Below are 18,258 nucleotides of genomic sequence, written 5' to 3' on the forward strand. Positions count from 1 at the left end.
CGACGTTAAGAACATTTTGGTGGACACATTCCCACTGCCCATGATCAATGATGTTAAACAGTGTGGGATATGCTGCAGTGTTTACGAGCCTCGACCCATCAGCAGCATATCACCAGATTTCTCTAATAGAGGATTGCCAGTCCTTGACGACCTTCATCACACCCTTTGGTCAGTTTTGTATCCGCAGAATGCCATTCGGAATAGCGTCCGTAGTGGCGGTATTCCAGCAGGGGGTGATCAAAATTCTTAAAGGAATTGAAGGTACACTGGTGTATCAAGATGACATTTTGGTATAGGGGAAAGAATGTTTTTGAGCATGACAGGAGGTTATATGAAGTTTTAAGCAGATTAAGAGATAAAGGGATGGCGATTGAACCAAGTAAATGCTACTTCAGAGTGGAAGAGGTAGAATATCTTGGTCATGTGGTGAGTGGGATGGGGTATCACCCCCCGCAAATTGGATGCCATGAGAGCAGTGAGAGAAGCACATGCACCTAAAAACAAGGATCAAGTTAGGGCGTTTTTAGGTCTTGCAGATTTACAACACATTTGTTAAAAACTTTGCAGTTTTGTCAGAACCCATTCATGGATTGTTAAAGACGGGGGTGGAATTTGATTGGGATGTGAGGTGTCAGGAGGTTTTGGAGGTGAAAAAAGATGGAATTTGTAATAAGAATTGAATTTGAGGGAAATACAAGATAGAGGAAGAGTGCATCATCACTGTGGATGCAAGCGTGAAAGGGTTAGGAGCAGTACTTTCTCAAGGCGTTGGAAGTGAGGAGAGGACAATCAGGGTGGTAACGGAGTGCAAAAGCAGGTATTCTGTAATTGAGAGAGACCTTCTGGCATGTGTCTGGGGAATTGAGTACTTTAGGAAGTATGTGTGGGGTAAGCGATTTCTGGTCAGGACTGATCACAAGCCGTTGGTGGAGGTCCTTTCTATAAAAGGAATGAGGACGACCACACCTAGGATTGCCAAATTATGCTTAAGGGTTCAGGAATATGATTTCAGTGTGGCATATGTACATGGAGTTATGAATCATGTTCCCGATTTGTTGTTGAGGGAACCATTGGAGGATACAGGTGAAGTGGTGGCAGTGGAGGAAAAGAAGGAAAATATGGTAGCCTTCATTGAAGAGGTGTTTGTGGAATAATATGCAGTGTTAACGATGGAGGAGAGGAAGCATGGCTTGGAAGGGGACGTGGTCCTCATTAGCGTGGCTCAGTGGACGAAGCAGTGATGGCCGAACAAGAAAGTGGTTACTGATGAATTTAAGGTGTTCTGGGAGATCAATGATCAAATGACGTTGGAGGATGATGTGTTGCAGGGGGGGAGTGGGAGGGGCAGAGTCTTGGGGGTGCCTAAGTGTTTTAGGGAAAAGCTAGTGAATAAAGCTCATGAGGTGCACTCAAGTACCAAAAGGAAGTGGAGGGAGAGGTACTGGTGGCCGCCAATGGATGTTATGGTGGAAGGAGCGCAGTGCGTGTCGTAATTGTGATAAGGCGTTAAAGACTCACAAACAAGAATTGTCGCTGCCTCCGTTGCATGAGGGGGTATGGTCACGTGTGGCAATCGAAATTTTGGGACTGTATGAAATGTTTGTGAAGGAGTGTAGGTTCTTGATCGTTTTGGTGGATCATTTTTTAAGGTGGCCAGAGGTGAAGGGAGTTAAACAGATCTCCAGTGGTGAAGTGATCAGATTGCTGGAGCAGGTGTCCAAGAGACGGTTATCCTTTGGAGATGTGGAGTGATAATGATATGCAGTTTAGGAGTGCAGAAATGGTAGATTCGGAGGAGAGAAGGTTTAAGTGGAAGTTCACATAATTGTATAGACCCCAGTCAAATGGTCTAGTTGAACGCTTCAACAAAGGTGAAGGAGGCGGTTCAGAAATGTCTGTGGAACTTGAGGGTGTTGCCCAATGGGGTCCCGCAGGAGTTACTCTTTAGGATTACGAGGGGAAGAGAGCCCAACACTGGTCTCAACATTGCCTGGGCCAACAAAGTGGCTAAGGCTGCCAGTGAAACAGAGGGTGAGGAGAAGGATGAGTGAGGTGCAATGGAAAAATGAGATTAATTATGATGCCAGGGTGGGGCAAATGACCAGACAGAGTGTCAAAGTCGTGGAAGGGTCATCGGTGCGGATCAGGAAGGGCACATATACGGCCATGGGAAGGTCGATGTTTTCAGAACCAAAAAAGGTCCTTGAACTGCTGGCCAATTCTTTGGGAGTGGATGATGGGTCCATTTGGGAACTGAATAGAGTGGTTGGTGTGGAGGCTGCGAATGATAAGAGGTCAGGGATGAAGAATCCGGATTGGTGGATATTTTTGGAGAGGACTGTGGAATTGAATTGCAGGGTAAAAGCTCTGCAGGTGATGTAGTTGAAGTGAGTTTTGCAGGAAATAACGGGAGCGGCACATCGAGGAGGTAGACAACCAGGGTGGTTTAAGGATGTTAGATATATTTTCAATACATTCTACATTATTTTCAGTTCTTGTCTCTGCGCATTGCTTACGATTTATCTGCACAATTATTTTGCATGCACTGCTCATCAGTTCTGGTTCTGTGCTCATTGTTTGTGTTTCACCAGGTTTGGTTAATGAGCCCAAACACTGTCTGCTCAAGACATCTGCTGTGAAATTCTCTCGTCTGGCTAGATGAGCCGCCGTCAGGGACACAGTTCTCCAGAGCCCAGAACCAAGTCTCATTGCTTCTCTGCACAGAGGCAAGGACCCCATGCCACCTTGTTTGTTGTTGAGGCCACTGTGTTATCTGTTAGAATCAGCACAGTCCTGCATTTCACAGAGGGCAGGAAAGAGACCAGAGAATGCAGGTTGATGTGTTCGAAACTCAAGATGGGTCCATGACCACGATCATCTGGGGCAACGGTTCATGAAACAAGGAGTGTCTCAGTAAATTGCCTCGCAAGGTTCACCACGCGAGATCCTCAGCCAACTGGTAGAAGACATGTAGAGGGTCCGACAAATGGCCCTGGAAGTGCGACCATTGGCAAAGGAGAAACCACTGAGGCCATCTCATGCGCAGCCTCGCCTCCGGCACCGCAAGGATGTGGTGAACATTGAGCATCCGAAAGATGTTCGCCACTCGATCCTCGGGGGAGACAGACGGCAGAATCTGAGACTTTTTGAAAAAAGTAATAGAATGCATGTACGGAGTAGATGTTCAGACACTCACTCTGGGGTGCGAGCTCAGACGAGCAAGTCGTCCAGGTAGGAGAAGACATACAGCTTGGTGAAAACCCTGGATGCACTGAAAGACTAAACGGCAGGACCTTGAAATGGTAATACGGTTTGCCCACTACAAACCTCAGGTACTTTCTGTGCTTTAGATGAATCAGTACATGGACTGGGAAACCAACCAGTCCTGTAGATCTACGGCTTGCAGGATCTGGGTTAGAGTAGCCAACTTCAACTTGTTATTGCGTAAGAAGAAGCACAGCAGCGCAGAATGGGGTCCAGAGACAAAGGGTTAGCCAGGGGACCAGGGTCCGGGGGTCACGGGATGCAATAACCCTGTTGAATCACCTGCAACGCCCACGTGTCGGATGTGGTCTCCGACCATTCTGTGATGAGCACAGACAGCCTTCCCCAATCGAAGACGTGTGGTAAAACACATCTGAGTTTTGGTACCATGGGGAACAGCAGAGACAGAGGTAGCCATGAGGTCCCTCTGGGCACCTCTTCCCCTAACGTTCGGGAAGCGTCTGCCTTACCCGGGGCAGATTGACCAGGGCCTCTCGAGGCAATGAAGGTGAAGGGGTGAAATCCCCTGCCAGTTATGGCGGTTGTGCAGAGGACTGTCGCACAACAAGCCCCATGGACATAGCCGAACTGGAGGGCACAGTCAACCTTGGGTTCAAAAAAGGTGTTGCCGTTGACTAGCATGTCCAACAATCTGGTTTGGACCTCGGCATCCAAGGAGTAGGGCATTTTCCAACAGAACCACAGTGTCCACGGTGCCGGCCTTTGACGGAATAGGCAGGGCGTCATTAGAAATATTTTATACGGTCGATGAGTGTGCTCCTGATTAGCGAAGTGTGTGGAAAAAATGAACTGAGGAAATAGGGCTCAGCGCCGCTATAGAAACTGGCTGTGACATATCTGGTGCGGGGCACTTGAGGCGGACAGACCAGACGCAGTGCTGCGCTGTGTCCCGTGGCGGCAGCTGCAATGTTTCTAAAGAACAGGCTGTGCTGGGATAGGGATATCATAGTTGAGGAATCTGTGGGAGGAAAGAATACAATAGAATTAAACTTCTTCTTGAAACAGTTTTTTTGGTGGTGCAGTGAGCGTGCATCACTAGAAGACTGTCCCCCCAAATGTCTGAGGAATGGGATGGCCACCACAGACTTTCTCTTGGATTTCTGTGGTTGATAAAGGAAACCTTTTTTGTGTTCCTCAGTAAGCAGATCAAATAACTTCACTGCCTGAGACATTATGGCACGAATAGAGCCACATTTTATCAGGCGAGGGGGTACCTGGAAGGCAGATCCCTGGGCTTGCTGCTCACGGCACCAGGTCATCAGCCGGATCGGTGTGAGGAGAGCCATCCATGTCCGTACCTGTGAGGTTGGCTGGTGGAGGAGGAAATGAAACATGGGAGGGGTGTACGGAGGATGATGGCGGTTGAACTACGCCTTGTTCCACAGGGAAAGCACAACGACCTTGAGGAAGAGGCAAAGACTGAGTAGGAAGCAGTTGCTGCAGTTCGGAGACTGAAGTCTGTAAAGTGGACAAGATGCAGAATACATCGAGACCCTAAAGGAGTAGGGTTTTGTAAAGGCCTTGGAGGAGGCTCAGAATGAAGAGGAGCCAGTTGTGAAAGTAATGAACTCGCACTGGAATATGTTTCCGAATGACTATGAACACAGGGTGGGGGCTGCATAGCTGGGCAAGGAACTGCAGGTGGCAAATATATTGTTGGTGAGAAGAGTGCGAATCAGCCTAGGAAATAAAGACAGCGCAGACTGGATCTGGAGCCTGTGCAACTCCTCGTGAGACTGTCAACGGCGAGACATAAGCCTTGGCAGTAGACAAGGACGCCATAGTGGTAGTAGATGGAGATTTACACAAGTCGACCGTCGTTGACTAGGTAGTCATCGGCTCGGTTGTAAACAAGTAGTGGCCATCGACAAAGTGGACTTGGTCATCAAGGAGGTGGTGGTTCATCGATTTTGCATACTTGGGTTGCCCATGGGCCATCAATGAGGTCATAGATGAGGAGGGCGTGGACCGAGTATGCAATGTCGTGGAAGGGCATTGTTTTTGTCAAGCGAATGCTTCGTCGACTAGGATGACTTGGAGAAGCTGCCATCAGTGGTGTGACCGCGGATGATGGATTCGCAGACTAGGACACTAATGGAATAGTCAACGATGGAGCAGCCCGAGCATGTCAACTATGTCCCTTTTTGACTCTCTTCCCCCGAGAAGAATACTCATGGGACCTCAACCTCTGATGAGAGAGTATGCTGATGTCTGTTGTGCCTTATAGAAGCATAACTTCGGACAGAGGCACCGCCACCATTGTCGGAACATGCGACTAAGCTCCTGTGGCAATCTTTATGAGTCTTGGAGGAAAACAACTGCCAAAAGGGAACAGGTATTCAGGTCATGGCCCAGATACAGGCAATACAGATATTCCTTGTGAAGATACTCGACATACACATTTTTGTGGTGACAAGTTTAGCAGGCCTTTGACAGGCTTTTCTTCTGTGTATCTGCCATGGTGCCACAGTCAAGGGACTTCTGAAGGCCTCGATGGTAGGAAGCAGGATAGCAACCCTGGAGGCGATGGAATGGACCAGAACTCCTGGCCAGCAAGGGAAGGAACAATCTGGTACCAAACTAAGATCTTGATGATAAATAAAATGAAGAATATAGACAAAATCAAGGGTGGAGCTAAATGAGGCCTGTCTATTGACTGTGAGGCAATGTGACCCAAAATGACTAATAGAGCACTACTGTGACAAGCAGTTTAAAATGTAAAGGTAAACTGCTTTAATGTTACTGAGGATTCCCAGCCTGTAGACAGGGAATATTCAAACAGCACGTGACTCTATGAAAGATCCAATGCCGGGGAACTTCTATTTAAAACCAGTTCTTTGCTTCCTGATTTTAGTATTTATGGTTTTGTGTTAGTTTAAAAAACAGTAACGATTGGAGTAGTTTGCTTTCTCTCTATGGGAAGGATTCAATTGCACTGTATTCCTATGGTAATTCTTACTTGCAGAAACTTGTGAAAGACTGATGCATGACGACGAAAGGGCACCCTGGACTGTACATGTGAAGCGTGTGCTCAAATTATCCACACCCTGGTCTACATATGCTTGTAAACACGAGTTGTCCGTTTTGAACACAGATCAAATTTGATATGGGTTGTTTAATCGAGGTCAATATATTTGCAGCAGAATTGACCGCAGTCGATTTTGCCGCTAATCTATTTTACCTTCAGTCAACCAACCCAAATCCCTGTCCTGCCAGTAGCCCTATATCAATCCCTCCTCCCCTACCTAGCTTTTTCGCCAGCTGCTGACGCTGACACTTCTGCTATGCCCCTGCAGCTTCAGTTTCCACCTCTATAATGTTGGTCAGAGCTGACGCCGCAGGGTCCCTTTTTCTTTTATTCCCCCTCTTTTTTGTTTGGAGTCCCCCGCTTCCAATGTCCTGGAAGGAGGGCGGACACCCCAGCAACTCCCTAAGCCCATAAGTATAATGGGTTTCGGTTTTTTGTAGTGGCCTAATTCGGACAATTTTTCCATACGGACACTCAACTTGGCAGATTCCAGTGAATTGAAGGTGCTAAGGGGTGTGAGAATTAGACAAGGGGACTTCCTCAAAAATTCCTTAAGACGACCATACTCCATCTGCCCACAATTTTTTAACAATACTTGGATTTTAGAATACTTAATAAACATTCATAATGCATACATTTAAAAAATACAAATACAGAGCAAGAACCATCAAATTAAATTGCCAAGACAAAAGTGGTTACAGATTCAATGAAAAAGGTCTGCATTGTTTTTTTTAATGAAAATACTTTCTCCCTGAATGTTATTTGTTTAGGATGTAGACACCACAAGTTCTCAATAGGGTATATTCATCTTGACAAATATACAACGCTTAAACATTATTCAAAGATGGGCAGCAGCTCTTTAAAATATTGGATGTCAATTTGTCCTGTGGCTACCAAATCTGAAATTTCCATAAATCTTTGTTCCTAATATCCATCTATAGCCTTTTCACCTTTTATGTTGGATGCCTATCAGTGTATTTAACACTCTGCATCTATGGAAACACCCAGTGTGGCTCTGTCCTGATCTACAGCCTCACAGGCCAGGCTTTGAATTAATATATTTCTACATTGGTGTCATATGCCTCTGGCCAAGGATTAACATTGTAGTCGTTTCTCTGTAAACCAGGCTTGCTGTTGTGTGATTCTCTTTATCTAGCCCATAACAGTGAACTGCGTGATCCATGTGCATCATATTAATTTGTCAAACCTCAAACCTTGTGTTTACACTGTAAAACATCATCTCTCCCAAGCCCATGCACTCACCTTATGAGTCTCCTCCTTTATTAAACTTCCAGATAGCAGGATTGCTCGACCCAGAACTGAAAGCAGAAGTGAACAAAATATTAGTGCACCAAACATGAGGCAGGTAACATTACCACACCATGGAAAGGTATAATGTAGAAGGAGGGAGTTAGTAGGGGGGGGGTGGGGCGGAGTGGAAAGTGTAAGTCTCAGACAAAATGAAGGTTAGCAGGCTACATTGGCATCAACTGGAGAAAAGGTAAAAACATCAAGACATAGTGGATGCTCTGTGAGCTGTTCAACTCAAATGATCCTACAGGAGCCTCCTGGGTGACTGCACAAGAACAAGGGTAAGTGCCAATCCATTGAGATATGTTTGACCTATACAGTGAAGGAGGGCCCCATTTGCCCATTGAAGAGAAACCAGATAAATCACTGCACTATTTAGGCATTTTCCCTGTCGAAGTGAAGGAAGGTTTGAACAAGGATACAGCAATTAGAACAGTGGATCTTATGGTTACAGCACTGTGCAGCAAATATGCGCATACGTCAAAGGAAGGAGATATGGCTGTAGCATCTGGAAGGAGTCCAGTACCAGGAAGGAGGACAGCCAGTGGGATAGGTAGGTAGAGGAGCGTGTGTGGTGTTGTACAGCGAAGCACAACAAAGATGGATGAGCCAAACACAAAGGAATTAACATTTAATAAATCTTTCATGCCCACAGACAGAACTTTGATGAGACTGAACAAAGCTCTGCAATGGCAACAACTCTGGCACAATGTCGCAGAAACCACACCTATGGCTTTCCCCATTCCAGAACAGTAAGAAGGTAATGGACAAGCATTGAGATATAAAACAAGTAAGTTACCTACTGTTGGTAATGTTATTTCTGATTAATGCAGTTTTCCTATTTTTGACATAGCTCCATGTAAACACTGGTTCCTGAAAATCATTAACTAGCCACAATGTGGTTTATTGTGAATGTATTTAACAGAGGCTCTGACATGAGCCCTCATATTTTTTGTCTGTCTGAATGGCTCACTCACCTTTTACCCCACTTGGTCCTCTTCATACACCTCACTAAGAGTGCTAGCCAGTAAAATGTGCCCCTGGGAGATTGTAAGCTTTTCACTGAACTGCCCTGCGTTTACCAGCAAAATTTCATACTTCATTGTGTGTATGTCACGGACGGCTGTAGCAGAAAGGAATTTTGGTAAGTAGCTGATTAAGGAACCTAAAGAACACTTGCCAAAGGGCATTCAGGTAGTGCACTGTGGTAGGCCAGAACATTTTGCTTTTTCCTCTGGTCTTTTTTTTAGTTCTTTAATATCTTTTAGGTGACCAAAAAGAATTCTACTGAAGTACTCCCTGCCATTATTTCCCTTTATACCTTGCATAAGGTATATGGTATTGGGTCGCCTCTAGGGTACGCAGTACCAGGGGTGTCTCTTAGGTACCCCATTTCTGTCCTAGAATGATTGTGTCACTGCAATTTGGTTTTAGGGAAGAGATTGTGTAACCTGTACAACCTTTTAGCTTTTGAGATTTTTAGAAAGATGTATTTATGATCGATCTGTACTGTTTTTTATAGTTGAATTTAACAGGCTGTGTGATAGCATAACTTATTGAGGTCAATTGTATACTTATTTTATTCTATTTTAATGGTTTTAATTGTATTTTGCTTATCCATTGTAGGCGTTTGCTTTTATGGCATGATCTGCCGAAATAAACTATTAACGACGATGGTATAGGTTGGTGGTGGCTGTGCTTTACTTTTGGCTTCACCAATGGTGCAAGCCATTTTACTACATTGATAGCCTAGTGCACCTTTTCTGTAGCCATTGGGATTTTAATATCCTCCTCCTGCACATTTTGCTTTCTCTGGTTTTCCTTTGTCTAGGTTACCACAACGTGCCTTAAAATGGCTGTTCTGACCATGTGGGCTGACACTAACTGGTTTAGGCTAGTAGAGGTCTCTGAACTAGACCTCCCACTTCCTGTGGAGGTGGCTTTGGTTGAGTGGCCGTCCAAGTGACCAACCAGTATGGTTGCCACCTGACCCCCACCCCTTTTGCGATTGGCTGACTGGCTTGAGGCCAAGCCCTACTCACAGGGATATTTAGGTTCTGCCCATAACCTACTCTTGCTGTTTAGTCTCTGTAACTTGGAGGTGGTAGGTGTGCCGAACCACTGTAGGAGGTTTCCCGCCGTTTTTAAAGGCCTCACTTGGCAATACTTTCAGTGGATGGGACTTAGACTGTTTTGGACAGCAAAAACCCAAACTGGTATATTTCTTGGAGACTCCAGGTGGCTTCCCACTTCTGCAGGGTTGAGCCCTCCAATTTGGGGCCCGTTTTACCACCGAATGCTGCAGTTTAATGCCAGGATCTTTCTACTCAGTTGGGAGGTGCTGTGGATTTCCAGAGAGTCTGTGCAAGTGTGTTTTTGTGCTGGCTCATCAGTCAGCCATTTGAAGGTGCTCCGAGCAATTGTCCTCATACTGTTACTATATCTTTCTTTTTTGGATCTGTCACACCTGGCTTGAAGGGAGATACCCTGGAAGACCCTGGGAGGACTTCTGTTTCTGCATTGCTGTGGCTTTCGTTGGCTGAGGGCTCAAGTCCTAGTGAGGCGAATTCTGCAAACCGCACCTATGGAGAAGAGCAGCCTACTTACCGGGTTGTTGCGGATCCCATGCTATCCTTTGTCGAAACTGCTGTTGCGAGTACTTACCTTAGGGCCCTAGGAATGGTGATGATTCCTCTTATTCTCTCCTGAGGGTTCCCCTGGTCCTTGATAGCATTTCCTGAGAGGCGAGTCCTAACTGCGGTTCTGCACAGACTTGCATGGGGGTGGAGGGCCTATTCTGCAACTACATCATCTGGGGTCCCCCTTCTGACATTTGGAACACTTCCTTGGGGTCTCCAGTGGCCTTCCCTGGGGTGTGCCATAGGAACGTGCATAACTCCTTCAGCGTGGATAGGCCTTTAACTTTTACCATCAACTCTTATGGAACTTTGATCCTTACTGGAACACTCCTTAAAGGGACTGTGAGGTAGTTACTGCCCCTGGATTTTTGTACTGGATCCCCTAGAGGTTCCTTGCGCTCTGGACTAGGACTCCATTTCAATACTTACCTGTGATTTTCTATCCATGTTTAAAATCATCCCTTGCATTTCTGCAATGGTAAATGTGCCCGAAACACTAACTGTAGCTGGTAACAAGGTGTATATTTTTCCTGGAAATGTAGCCGGGGTGCCACTATTGTTGAAATGTTCATTGAGGAGTAGAGGCTTTTGCCAATGCTCACTGCTGTTACATCCTCTTTGAAGCCTTTAGGTATTGTTCTGAGCATTACTACTGTAATAAAGCCCTGTGGGTTGTGGGGGGGGGGGGGGGGGGCAAAATTAATGGTGTGTTGTGTTTTAAGAATAAGGATTGCCCATTTATTTTTCTTTTCAATTATTCAATTACAATGATTTTCCCCTTTTAGTCCCACCCCCTGCCATATGTTTTAGGCACTGGTAACCAGGCCTAGGGTCTTTCACATCAAGTAGGGGTGGGATGTGTCTTTAGGACACTGTACTTGGTTATGCAGGTTAGTAGGTGCTTACTTGTTAAGTAATAGAATACCCTACTTCTCCCCAACCCCCATGCTGTTTTATGTTGGGTACTGGATCTTAGTCCAGACCCACATATAGACATTCAGGTTGGGATAGGAATTACTGGTTTTATACATATACTTGGAATCTTTTTAATATTGTGTATGAATGTTTAACGTACTTAAATGAATGGATAGCCTTTTAAGTGTGACATTATTAAAGTATATATTTTTCATTATATTAGTGTGGTGCATTTTCGGGATTTATGGGTGGGGACTAATTGTACCTTTGTGTCGACCTGCAACGTCTACTTGAGAGTTAAGCCTTGCTGCTCTGCCCATGCTACTCTTGTGTAAGAGGTTTGGTTTCCCTTTTTCTTGTCTGGCATTTTAGCCTCACCCCCCAGGGTTAGTTATTGTAGAATCCTCAACACAGGGTGGTTCAAAAACAGCCTTAGCACACTGCTCTTTTGAGAGCATTCCTGAAGAAACTGCAAAACCCAACTAGTTTCCTTGCGCGAGTGAAAATCAATGCACCCAAATGGGTTTTTGGCAACCTTCAGTCTAGGAAGCCTGAGCCCAAGGAATCATAGCAGCGATCTGATGTGTATTGCAAGGGAAACCTGGGATTCAAGGCAGAATCCACATCCTGTGTGTTTGCCAGGTAAAGTTTGAATGCAGTTACCTAATTATTGTGAGTCCTCAAAATGTTCGTAAAGATGCAGGTTTTTGACTGGAGGCAATGTTTGCACTAAGCTTCCAAGAAGCCAACTAAGAGTGAAAATTGCATGTAACCTTTTGTCAATCACTGGGCCATGTCACAAAGAAACAAGAAGCAACCAATATATACACAGTTGTGAAAGCTCTGCTGTAGCTATTTGACCAAGATCTCTGTAAAGGTGAATCGCTGCTGAGATATAAGGTGTTGGAGAAGTCATTTCTCTTTCTACATTTTCCCCCAATTTAAAGATTTCAATGAAACACCAGCAATTTTGCTTATATCTAGAAACCTTGCCTGACGTGCGTCAACCAAAGCTTTTAATTTCTTTTTTATTGTCATTTGGTTTTTATAATTTAAGCCTTTCACATTAACAACAACAGGGCAGTTTGTATAAAAAGAAACACCAAGCCTTTCACATGAATACACTAACATACAACTAATTTTAATCATAAACAAATCATAATTTAGACATCTTCATTTCATATTCTGCCACAAACATTCATGCTAACAATCAAACTAAAGTGCATAATGCCTACAGCAATAATTAAAATCGCATTCAATAAAAAATCATAATGCTATCCAAAGACTAACTAACATTTGTGCTTGTACTCACATAATACCTAGGGAGGAATAAACCATGACTGTATTAAAGGGCAGCTTGTGTGTTATAATTCTACATTGTAAAAAATTATCATTTATCTCAAAGATAAAAATGCTATTAATATGGGGTATATCCTTTAAAAATGTGACAAAGGCTAAAGTTAAATATAACTGAGCGCTGGATTAGTCTGGCTCAAATGGAATCCTTAGCTAAAGAAGCTTGCTAATGTACAAATCTTCCAAATAACCTTTTCCTAACAGCCAACAATGCCCCACACTCAATTACCACATAAATAAATCTCTCTTCATGGCTTTTTTTCCCTCACTGACTGCTCGTTTTTTTTTTTTTTTTTTACACTGCCTGTATTTTCTCCTTTGTTTTGCTCCGTCATCTAGGTCCGCTTGACACAAGTCTATTGTTGGTTTTTTGTGGTTTTGTATTCACCTCACTGACTGCCCTGTCCTTTAGTGTACTGCTGCTCTGTTGCACTCTTCCTTCCTCCAGGTTCTCATTTGCCTACTACCTGTCCTTGTTTTTCTTGGCTCTGTCCTTTTAGTAAAATCTTTCACTTAGCAAACGTTTTTTGTCCTCAGCAAATTGTTCAATTAAACAAACTGTCTTCTATTGTCTGAGCTCTTGTACTGTTCAATTGTCTACTGGTCAGATAGCAGAGTGTTCACTTTGACATCCATGCAGAGCCTGCCGATGCAGGTTCAAATCCCGGCAGTGACCAAACTCAGCATTACATCCTTCCGCGGTCGATAAATGAGCACCACACCGTGGGTAATAAGCAGCGCTCAGATGCCTGAGGGTTTGTAGCGCTATATAATTGCAAAATTATTACTATTGTCCTGTCCCCCTTTGTCTCGTCTGCTTGCACCCCTCCCTGTGTCCTTCCCTAGGGTCTTCATCTCTTCTCTTCCTAACTACTCCATGGTTCTCTCCGTTTCTCCTACCTTTTGTAATTTCTTCTCTATCGGCTATCCTGCTCTCTGCACTAAATCTGGTAGGAAGAAGTTTAAAAAAAGGACATCCTGATCTCCAACCCAGGCCTCCGCTCAGTGCTGCCTCTAGACAAACCCTCACCGACATCCTTTTTGTTGTTCCCTCACCAGAACAATGGACTCTTCATATGGTCTCTGTGCTTTCTCCTTTCTCTTAATGGTGACACCCGGTGGGAGGCTCTCCTGGCCCCCTTCCACTCCTCTAAAGTCATCATTAATGTGTACCTGAATGGCATCGTCTTGGTCCAAGGCCCTCAGGCCAACCTTCTCTTTGATAGAAGCTTCCCACGCCTCATTAATTTCCTGTCTTATCCTGTAGTCCCCTCTCTTCCCTCCACGACTTCCTTGCCCTCACCTCGCTGTCACCTCCTTGACTACCTTGCCCTCTCCCCCTTCCTCTTCGTCCGCCTCTCCCCCCCAACCCAGATTCTTCTACACCTCGCAGGGCGTACCTCTGATTTGTACCCCTCCCCGAAGTCTTTCAAGGATGGCAACCTTCTCCTAATTGCCACTCAACTCTCGCTCAGCTGTCAAAAACACTCCTCTGACATCTGCCACATCGTGGAGAAACTTGACCTCGATGTCCTCTGTCTCACCAAGACATGGTCCAAGGCCAGCTCTGTCACAAGCTTTGACACTCCTCCCTGATGGCTACAAGATTCTCTCCGCACCCAGGACCAACCGTACCAGAGGGGGTTTAGCCCTCATCTTCCCAGAGTGGATTCCTGCTTCTGTCATTCCTGCACAGGCCTACTCACCTTTCAAATTCCTCTGCAGGCTCTCTCTCCCTCTCCTGGCCATTCCCTTATGTGACTACCATCTATGGGCCACCTGGTCAGATGATCTCCTTCCTCTCTGAGTGGGCGGACCTCTCCTCCTTCCTCCTGGCCTCGACCACTCAACTCCTCCGTAGAGACCTTAACATCCACCTGGATGCTTCCTGTCCTTCCTCTTGACCTTCGTGACCTCTGCGGCTCTCTATCCTCCCCTCTGGCCCGACTCACTCTGCAGGGCACACTATGGATGTTCTGATCTCTTCAGACCTTCCCCTTTCTGTCCCTCACACCACTCCTCTCTACTGGAGTGATCACTTTCTCCTTTCCTCCCATCTCACCCTCGCTACCCCTCAGGCCAAGCCAACTCCAGCACTGCCACCTACCTTCTCGGTTATCTAACCTATGAAGTATATGTCAGTTGAGGCTTTCGCCACCACTTTCTCACCCCCTCCTCCCCTTTTGGCTGACTCACACCCTGACACAGCCCTTTCCATGCTCCACTCTGCTATATCTGATACTCTTGATGTTCTGGCCCCTGTCATGAGGATCCACTTGAAGCCCAAAGTAGTGCAACTCCTGGTACGACTCCGACCTCGTCACCCTTAAACGCGAGTGCAGGGTGGCTTGAGAGGAAATGGCGTGCTTCCGGTACACCCTCTGACAAACTGGTCTACCGCCTGCTCCAAAGGCAAAACTGCCTCTCTGTCCGTACCAAGAAAAGAGCCCACATCCAAGCCCGCGTCTCTGCGGCATCCAACAACTCGGCCAAACTCTTTAAAATCTGCAAGGCGCTGGCCAATCCTGCTGCAGTCTACCTCTCCTGTCTCTCCCAGGCCATCTGCAAAACACAGGACATCCTGTCCTCTCTCTCTTCCTCATCTCTCTGCTCTTCTTCTGGCCCCTCTTTGGCCACCCCTCCTCCCTCCTCCTCCTCTGCCTTTCCACTGTTCTCCCCAGAAGAGGTTTCTAGACAAGTCGATCAATGAAAGTCTCTTCAAAACAGGTTCTCCCGGAAAGACTGCTAGGGAGCACAGACCAGGATGGTCGCGTGAAGACGCAGCTCCACTCCAAGCCGTTGGGCCTGTAAAATCTAGCCCTCCCCTCGGTGGAGTGCTGGGGACCCGGCATTGCCTTGGAGCATCCTCGGTGAGGGTCGTCAGCGGTGATACCTCCCTGCCGAAATTGGACCCGAGGAGCAGAAAGGTGAAGCCGCCTCTGGAGAACCCAGGAAGCGAGAGAAGCGAAAAACGTAGCAGGAGGAGCGCCGTCCACATCCGTAAGGCGAACTATGCCCCGACACCCAGTCCCCCAGAGGGAACTAATAGAGAACGTGAGGAGAACAGGGGTCTGAACAGTGGGCCAGACTGGTGTCGGGACCAGAACAACCTCCCGCTAGGAAGCCGATGAGGAGCCTGAGGCATGGAGAAGGCCAAGGAGTCATCCAGCAGAGCGTGGCGGCACACTGCGGCGGAGGAGCGCATGAGGAAGTATCCGTGGCCGGGGACGTGCCGAGGAAGGATCCGGACCGACCCTTGGCCTGTGCCCGATTGGTGTCCCACAGCACTTGTCAAGGGACTGGAGAGAGCTCTCAGCCATCTCCCGGGGATCGATGGACCCGGAGCACCCCCGAGGAGGTGGAGAACCGGGGACCGGCAGCCCGACAGAAAGCAGCCCAGGAAGGCGCACAGACCAGAACAGGAAGAAAAGTGCCCCAGATGCCCGTGGAGCGTGGTTAAAACAGCGAGGAAGGCACGTGTGGAGCCACACAGACCGCAGGTGAGAGGGCCCCGTGTGACGACATCGACCAGAGCAAAGGCCCGGGAGGGGGCTCAGATGAAGTAATAAGACTTTGAAATAACCCCAATCCAGGGTGAAAAAGTGCCTAATGACAACTTGTTCACGTAGTAGACTGTGCCACGTGCTAAAACTGTTAAGACAGATATAGTGGCACACCCTGGCCCAGAAGGCACGTGTGGTTTAGAAAAGCCCCTAAAAATTATAGGACGGGGTGAAAGGAAGGAACCGGACTTGAGCCCAATGCCGGACCCACACCCCAGTGAAGGAAAGGGGGCACACACCCCTCTTCAGTGCGAGGGAGGAGACCTTGGGAGCAGTACTGGTCGGAGTGGAACCCAAGCGGCCCTGCGGATCTGGAAGAAAGGAACACAGTCCTAGGAGAAGACGGAAAGTACGATCCGTTAACCATTGTAGCCGAGGCCCAATTGGTGAGCACAAGAGGTGGGTGCACACAGGGGTTAGAGTCAAATACGGTGCCTCCCCCCACCCCCTGAGAGTGCCTGGGGGTCATTGCAACTAGATTAAGGGGCCAGGGCTGACAAAAGCATGAAAACTGAAGGATTATCGTATGTGGCTGTGGGAGAGGGGCACCCTCTGAGAAACCAACTTTTGGGGCTGCAACTTGCAGAGAAGGCCACCTGGGGGAGACACAAACTCAAGGGGGAAAGCTAATCATGCCCCACATGGCGTAAGCGTAAGGGGAAACAGACACTCAGCAGCGGGGCCGAGCCCAAGGAGGGGACCACAATCCGACCCCAACACTCCGCGCAGACTGCAGGGAGGCTTGTGAGGCTAGACAGCATGGTATATGGGGAGAAAAGACACCATCGGGGGCACATATTGGGCAGGTCTTCTGGGCCCTACAAGAAGGGAGGAGTGGAGGAATCATACTTAAATCGTAGGGTAAGACTTTTGTACCCGGTGGTCTGGGGTAAAGCTGATGGGAGGGTACTGGTAGTCTCAGGAACCATGAAGAATTCCAAAATAACCATAGCATTGTCATGGTCATTAAGTCAGGAGCACAGGCATGCAGGGGTCGCACCCCACTGGCCCTATCGCAGGCTCCTGCTGATAGTACGGCCTCATTCCCATGCGCTCCTAACTACTCACCCTGACCCCCCCACCCCGTCCGCCTCCCTCCTGGACCTCAAGATCCTGCTTCTTCTAATTACTAACTGCGTTCCTGCTCCACTGGCTCGGTACATTTGCACGGATCTCCCTTGCCCACTCCTTCAGTCTGCCAAAGCCTTGCCTCCCCCCCTGCCTCTGAACGGGTGTCAAACGGGTGGTACTGGTCTGTACGGGTGGTAACACCTACTGTCTCCAAACTGCTTCTCCATCCTACCAGTGTCTGGGCCCTCCCTCCATCGACCCACTTCGGAGTGACTCCCCCACTAGCCCATCTCAGTAGCAACTGCCCCGTAAAGCTCCTACCAATCCCACTGCTGCCTTCCCGAATCTCTGCCTCCATCTTTTGATCTCCTGAAGGCTGAACCTGATCCACCCAACCTTCTGCATCCTCTCCATCTTGCAACAGCCCTCTGGACTTCCTACCTCTGAGTTTCCCAGACTTCTGCTGCAGCTACCTCAGACAGCTCCTACCTACCCCACTGCTGCCTTCCAGTAACACTGCTTCCACCTTATGTGCTCCTGAAGGTGGAACCTGATCCAATACGCCTTCAACAACAAAACTTCAGGACTCCAAACTAAAATAGAGGACAAACGCTAACAACTCTCCAATAACAAGGTCACCAACCCTAGCCTACCCATGCCTAACAATACTAGTTCAGGCTTCTCGTTTAAGAAAGTCAACATCCCGGAAGTTAAAAAAATCATCACCTCCTTGAAACCCTCAAACTGCAAAGGAGACAGGTGCCCGGCACAGATCATAAAAGATGCAGCCAGAGAGCTCTCCCCCTTCATCACCAAACTCATCAACCTATCCTTCACCAATAACTCGATCCCTAGCAACTTAAAAAAATCAAGGGTTCTCCCACTCCTAAAAAAAACAATCTCTCGACCCAGCCATACCCACCAACTACAGGCCCATCACCACAGTCCCCTTCCTACTAAAAATCCCGGACAGAGTCGCCTACATTCAAATTCAGGAATACTTGGAATCCAACCAACTGCTAGGAATACGTCAATCTGGCTTCAGACCTCAACATGGAACAGAAACCGCCCTTGTTGATCTCAAAAGCCA

General features: G+C 47.2%; 1 protein-coding gene across 1 annotated transcript in view; it reads right to left on the minus strand.

Annotated features, from left to right (window-relative positions):
- Positions 1–18,258, minus strand: part of PELP1 (proline, glutamate and leucine rich protein 1) — a 1,000,849-nt gene that overhangs the window by 160,763 nt on the left and 821,828 nt on the right. The window contains exon 14 of the mRNA XM_069646587.1: positions 7,577–7,632. Coding sequence (XP_069502688.1) covers positions 7,577–7,632 — 56 coding nt within the window. The remainder of the gene's footprint in view (positions 1–7,576; positions 7,633–18,258) is intronic.

This window comes from Ambystoma mexicanum, chromosome 1p (genome assembly GCF_040938575.1).
Source record: "Ambystoma mexicanum isolate Mex_15411 chromosome 1p, UKY_AmexF1_1, whole genome shotgun sequence".
Classification (NCBI taxonomy): domain Eukaryota; kingdom Metazoa; phylum Chordata; class Amphibia; order Caudata; family Ambystomatidae; genus Ambystoma; species Ambystoma mexicanum.